At 51.3% G+C, this 6,384-nt stretch overlaps 1 protein-coding gene across 1 annotated transcript in view; it reads right to left on the bottom strand.

Annotated features, from left to right (window-relative positions):
* Positions 1–456: 456 nt before the first annotated feature.
* Positions 457–6,384, bottom strand: part of LOC134039076 (seizure 6-like protein) — a 17,563-nt gene continuing 11,635 nt past the window's right edge. The window contains exons 5-12 of the mRNA XM_062484825.1: positions 5,927–6,123; positions 4,607–4,801; positions 4,225–4,416; positions 3,109–3,303; positions 2,876–2,911; positions 2,299–2,413; positions 2,055–2,160; positions 457–1,722 (exon numbers count right to left, since the gene is read on the bottom strand). Of these exons, the coding sequence (XP_062340809.1) occupies positions 1,690–1,722; positions 2,055–2,160; positions 2,299–2,413; positions 2,876–2,911; positions 3,109–3,303; positions 4,225–4,416; positions 4,607–4,801; positions 5,927–6,123 (1,069 nt within the window). The 3' untranslated portion in view covers positions 457–1,689. The remainder of the gene's footprint in view (positions 1,723–2,054; positions 2,161–2,298; positions 2,414–2,875; positions 2,912–3,108; positions 3,304–4,224; positions 4,417–4,606; positions 4,802–5,926; positions 6,124–6,384) is intronic.

Below are 6,384 nucleotides of genomic sequence, written 5' to 3' on the forward strand. Positions count from 1 at the left end.
TCTCCAGGTAATTTATACTGTGATGTTGTCTCTCAAGTCAACAACACAGACACATGTTCCTGCTGACCCATCAATTAAGGTCTTATTACAAAACCCAAAACGTAGTTACTTAAACGGTATCCTTCCTTCACATCTTGTTGACCTCTGGCATTCCTTTCTCAAGCAAAGAAGCAAAGATAAGAGCCTCCAGATTTCTATTTCTACTCGTTTCTATTGAAGGAGAAGAGACTAACGCGAGACAAATGGTTGTTGGGATCCGTGTAAACATGTGTACTGGTGTTTAGCATGTCAATGTAACATATTTTCAGCACAATGTTCTCCCCGACTGCCACGTCATGTTTCTAAACAGGGTCACCGTACAGGTCCCTCACCCGTGCCTTTATGGGTTAGTTGTTGAGTTACTTATGCTAGTGTTCTACAGCAAGACAAATCATGACAGACACAAACCTTTTTGTTTTTAAAAGTCTATTATACTTTTTTTTATTTTAGTTTTTACCATTTATTTAGGGAAATCAGTAACACAGATTTTTTTTTTTCTCAAAATGAAAATGTACATTAATCAATCTGCATAAAACATCACATACTGTATACATTAAAATAAATACATCATCTGGTCTCCTCTGTTTTTATGGTAGGTTGGTCACGCTTGCACTGGAAAGGTCAGTTACTACGGCTACATATTCAAATCAGGATAGCAAGGTCTGCAGCCCTGCAGCTATTTCCCCCCATCCAATCAGAGTGTGGTTCCGACCTTGTTTACATTCCTCATTCGCTAATCCATCCAGGGAAACGGGAAGTGCTGCGGCCAGGGGCGCAGAAGCCAAGCCATTGGTTTGAGTACCCTTTAAAACTACAGTAAAACCAACACTACAAAAGGCCAGTACAAAACCTACAGGCAGGTGGATGAGGGGCACAAACAGGACGAGCCAGACTCCTCACATTCCGTTTCAGATGTACGCCGAGTCGAATTAAGTCACTGAGGCATAGCTTTTGCTCCGAGGTTAGTTGCTATCTCTACTGTTTTGGGATTGGGAGAGCGTGGGCTGCGTTTGGCTGGAAAAACACTTGAACTTGACAGACCGTAAGATCTGTGTCTTAGAGCAATTTCTCATTGGGAGCGCCCATTCATACCAACAATCGGATAGTAGTCGTCTCCCAGTGCAAGTTACATTTGATTATATCCACCCATCTCCATCCCTGTCCTCTCCTGACCTCACCTTAACCTTTATTCATCTGTATTTGTTCACTAAATGGCACAAACATGGGTAATTTGACGCGACCTGTCACAAGTCTTTTTTTCTCCCAAAGCCCACAGGCCGGATTTCCTTGACCCACCCTTTCCTCTCTCCTCCGCAGCTACATCCTAAAGCAACTCATCACATCCCCTTTCCCTCTCTCTCTCGTTTCGATTCAACAGTTTTCCTCCACCCATGTTCTCTTCTCCTCCGTCTCCACGTCCTCGCCGTCTCTTCACCTCCTCGAGCTGTTCCGGGGCGTTCTCCAGGCGGTCAGAGGACAGGACAAGGTCACTGTGTCACGGGCGAAGGGGCGGGGCTTCAGTCAGTCTCTATTTACATCGCTTCCTCCTGGTGCGGGCGGGATGGAGGAGGGGATGACGAGGAGGGGAGAGTGGAGTCGTGTTCAGGGACAGGCTGGGTCTGAGGATGCCAGTAGACGTGGGAGAGCCGCTCATATCGACACCTCGTATTCCCGAGTGTCCTGCTGTATGTGTCAGAGAGATGTGTGTGTGTGTGTGTGTGTGTGTGTGGAGGGGGGGGGGGGGGGGGGTCAGAGAAGGGGACAGACAGAGAGGGAGATTGTATTACACCACTTTACAAATCAGAGTACACTAGTGTGGTGTAGCTTTGAGGTAGCGTTGGCAGCTAACGTTTGTAATAGTAAGTCCATGGTGTGTTTTGGCATTAGTAGCACCTCTCGGACTGGTAGTATTCTGTGCCTTGAGTGTGTACACTGGGTGTCAGTGTGTGTGTGCATGTGTGTGTGTGCATGTGTGTGTGCGCATGCGTGTGTGTGCATGCATCTCTCCCGCTCACCCCTCCTGTCTCGTAGAGAGGATTGTCAAACTCCGTCTCCACAGTGATCTGACTGTAGGGGTGGGGGTAAATGAGCGGCAGCCTCAGGTTGGAGTGATAGCGACACCTAGTGGACGGAAGGAGGAAAGAAAGCGATGGGGGGAAAAGGCATCTCGTACGGGAGAAACTGAATTGAGCGTGAAGCGAATCATAGGCGACTGGGAATCGGTGAGCGGGTCAGTGTCTCCCGTTTCATCTGGGATACCTTGTGACATAGACGTAGGCCCCTCCCAGCAGCACGGAGAGCAGGAGCACCAAGATGAAGATGGCCAGCGCCATGTTTCCCCCATCCAGCCGTGAGCCCGCCTCCACCTCCGCAACTAGGAGAGAGAGAGAGAGAGAGAGAGAGAGAGAGAGAGAGAGAGAGAGAGAGAGAGAGAGAGAGAGAGAGAGAGAGAGAGAGAGAGAGAGAGAGAGAGAGAGAGAGAGAGAGGGCGGAGGGCGATGCAGAGATGGTAGACAGGGGGAAGAAGAGGAACAGTTGGACATGACAGTCTTAGTCATGCTGACATCAGTCCTATGGAAGTACCTCACACAAACACGGTAGCGAGGACACTGACACTCAAATCGCTATCTGACCGACACAGGATATCGAGACCACACCAACAGTCATGCGAATACGACGACAGATCACAGACACACAAGAATCCAGAGGGTGGACCGACAGTACAACACAGATCAGACCACAGGCCACCCGGACAACCATGCAGGCATCATGCATCCTAGCCTGGGGGGGGAACTGGGCCGGTTAGCTGTCAGCCAGCGCTTTCACGCACACTCACCTTCCAGAGCATGGTTGCCAAAGCAGTCATGGGTGGCTGCAAGACACCACCGCGTCAATCAGTGCATCTCACATTCAAAGGCAGAATATAAAACCAGAGTCACAGTTAACAACAGTTACAAAGGACTCAATTTTGTCGCATGCATGTGTGGACATTCTGGATCACTTAAGAGGCCAGAAAAGGACTATTCCATTCCATGCAGGGGAGACGGGAGACTGTAGCACGGGCCTCACCGCTGCAGAGAGGCAGTGGGCCGCTCCAGTAGGAGGGGTTTCCCGTGATGCATTTGATGGCGACCTCGCCAATGAGCTCGTAACCTTTGTAACAGACGAAGGTGAGGGACTCGCCGGGCAGGTACAGCCGCTTGGACAGAATCTGGTACCCGTTGTCCGGGAGACCGGGGTTCTCACAGGAGACAGAGTCCTCCGCTGGAGAGAGAGAGAGACATAGGGAGAGATTAACAGAGAGAGGGAGAGAGAGAGGGGGGTGAGAGAGACCGAGAGAGAGAGACAGAGAGAGAGAGAGAGAGTCAGAATTAAGCATCTGTCTTCAACAAAAAAAAAGTAGTTTCTGTGCAAGTGTGAATGGGGGGGGAGGGGTGAAGCGTCTTTGATTGGCTGAGATTCCTTTGAAGTACGAAGAGGTGACTTTGATGCGTGTGTCAGTGTGTGTGATATTTGCAGTGAGGGCCTGTTGTTGATGAGTTTGTCGGCGTTTCTGGAGGGAGGAGAATCATAAGGTTCGAGTCAGAGCCTCCCTGACAGCCCTGACAGGCTCAGGCTGAGGTGCCGTGACTCATGGGTAATCTCCGCCCCCCATTTCCAGGTGGCCGAGGGCTGATTGGCATGCTGCATTTGCATATCATTAGCATGTCAAACGCTGCACCGAGACATTAATAACCATTTGAGGGCTCGCACGCGCATACAGATGCACAGACACACACACACATTCATAACCATGAGGATGCAAGGAAGGAGCACCCTCGCAAACTCACGAACACACACATTCACACACGTTCACACACGTTCACACACACACACACAAACACAAGCGGAGCGGTGTAAGAAGAACAAAGACAGTGTCAGTCACTGCTAAGTCCTGTTCGCCAAAATACATCAAGTTGGCCCTCTCATCTCAGTCAGACTACACAGCAGCGTTAAACAGGAAGAAAACCTGCTTGTCATCTCCACGAGAGCGCCGCAACAAGTCCCCTCTGAACAACAGCCTCCCATCAAAACAAGGCCGCCCCGGAATAGGATAAATATAACCGTCGTACAAGCAAAGACGGCCTCAGGTTTGATCCCCCGCCCGCAGGTGTTAGAGAAACACGACGGAACGCAAACACTCACAAGCACAGTGGGGCAGCTTGGACGTCCACACGGGGGTTCCCGGCTCCCTGCCGTAGCAGGTGAGGGTGGCGCCGCCCTGCAGGACGTAGCCGGGAACGCAGCTGTACTGAATGGTGGTTCCCACCAGGAGTTTGGGGTCGGACAGGGAGCGGGTCGAGTGCTCCACGTGGCCGGGGTCCGAGCAGTACATTACTGCAGAGAGACAGGAAGAGAGACAGGAAGAGAGACAGGAAGAGAGACAGGAAGCAGATGTAAAAAATAAAAACCATGCACACACAAAACATAGTCATGTGGGTATGCCTCACTGGTCGTGTATTTCGACCGCAGATTCAGCTCAAATCCCCCTTAGTCCTAACCTCCGTACGCCATTGCATAAGCTCACTTTTCTCGCAGAACGGGGGCTGCGTGCTCCAGGAGAGGTCGAGCTGGCACGCCAGCGTCTCCCTGCCCACCAGGTCGTACCCGGGGTCGCACTGGTAGGTGATGCGAGCCCCGCGCACCAGGGCAGCGTGCGACGTGGTCTTCCAGCCGTTCTGGATCTCGGGCAGGTCGGGGCACGAGTCGTTGCGGGACACCTCTGCACGTGGCGATGGAGAGAGAGGGCGGATCTTTAGATCCCGTCTTCTTGTCGGTTTTTTTTTGTTGGGTTTTTTTTTTACGTTGAGTTCACCCCCTTTAAAAGAAAAGGAAAAAACCTTCTGTGCTAACTTGTCCCCCCCCCCCCCACCCCCCCCCCCACCCCCCCCCCCCCCAAACATACACCCCCAACACACGCTAATGCACCGCCCCCTGCCTGACCCCCAAAGCCCACTCTCTGTCTTAAGGGGGGTTGCAGCGCGGCAGATGGAGGCCGGCCTTGCATATGAATGGAGCTAATCCATCATACAATGTCGAGGATAATTACACGAGCTAAGACAATATATGAATCCATGTTCTGCCTCCTGCTGGGACTTGGAGACTGGGATTGAGACGGGAGTGTGTGTGTGGTGTGCGTGCGTGTGTGTGTGTGTGTGTGTGTGTGATTGATCACACACAGTACACCAGGCCACCGCAGTGTAACAGGACCACAGGGGGTTGTAAGTCAGGCTTTAGGATCAATTATTCATCCTCTATTGATTGGCTTTTCTACCTGCATAGAAGCCGAGTAGGTTTTGAATGTAAGCAGGTCATTTATTCCACACGCACACACACACACACACACGATGAAAGAGAAAGCTGCAGCGTGAGGTCGTTCATCCGGTGTCTGAATCCCTCTCTGGGAATTCACAATTAACATACGGCATGTGTGTCTGCGTGCATGAGAAGGCGAGAGGAAGGAAATGTACTACTTAGGGGTTGTGTGCACACGTGTGTGTGCATGTGCGTGTGTGCGTGTGTGTGTGTGTGTGTGAGGGCCTTTGCGGAATAGTGAACCAAATGAGATGTGATGGAACAGGGGCAGAGAAGAGAGAAGAGGACAAATGAAACAAAGTAACAGAAATGAGAAAGAGATAGAGAGAGAGACGGAGAGAGACAGAGGGAAAGACGAGGAGAGCGGGAGGAAGGGGAGATGAAGTTGTCGGAAAAAGAAGGCGCAGGAGTGTGAAAAAGGGGAGGGGGTACAAACGAAAAAGAGGAATCTCCATTTTCATTCCCTGTCTCTACATCTCCTCCTATCCCTCTTACTCACTTACGCCCTCCTTCCCTCCATCTCTATCTTTACCCATGTAGTTGATGATGAAGCCTTCCCCCTTGCCAAAGACCAGGCCTGCGGGGTCCGAGTGAAAGGTCACGGTGAGGTCAGGGGTCGTGGATGACATCTTAAAGGGCCCGGCTCCTCCCACATACTGGCCCAGAATACGAGTGGTGACCTCGTCGCCGTCCAGAATGGTCAGCATGTCGCTGTCACTGATGTTCAACCTGAGGAGAGAGGAGCAGAGAGAGGAATAAGGGAGAGAGAGAGAGGTAGACAGAAGGAGAGAGGAAGAGAGAGAGAGACAGTGACAGAGAGTGAGCGAGGGGGGGGGGGGGCGGGCGAGAGAGAGAGAGAGTAAGAGAGAGAGAGTAAAAACGAGGGAACAGGAGCGGGAGGATAAACATGTAGTCAGCATCCATTAGTGCCATGATATCAGAGATACGTTTAAGGTCTCTGACTCACTGCTCTAAGTAATGCAGTCAGCG

This window comes from Osmerus eperlanus, chromosome 18 (genome assembly GCF_963692335.1).
Source record: "Osmerus eperlanus chromosome 18, fOsmEpe2.1, whole genome shotgun sequence".
In the NCBI taxonomy this organism is placed as follows: domain Eukaryota; kingdom Metazoa; phylum Chordata; class Actinopteri; order Osmeriformes; family Osmeridae; genus Osmerus; species Osmerus eperlanus.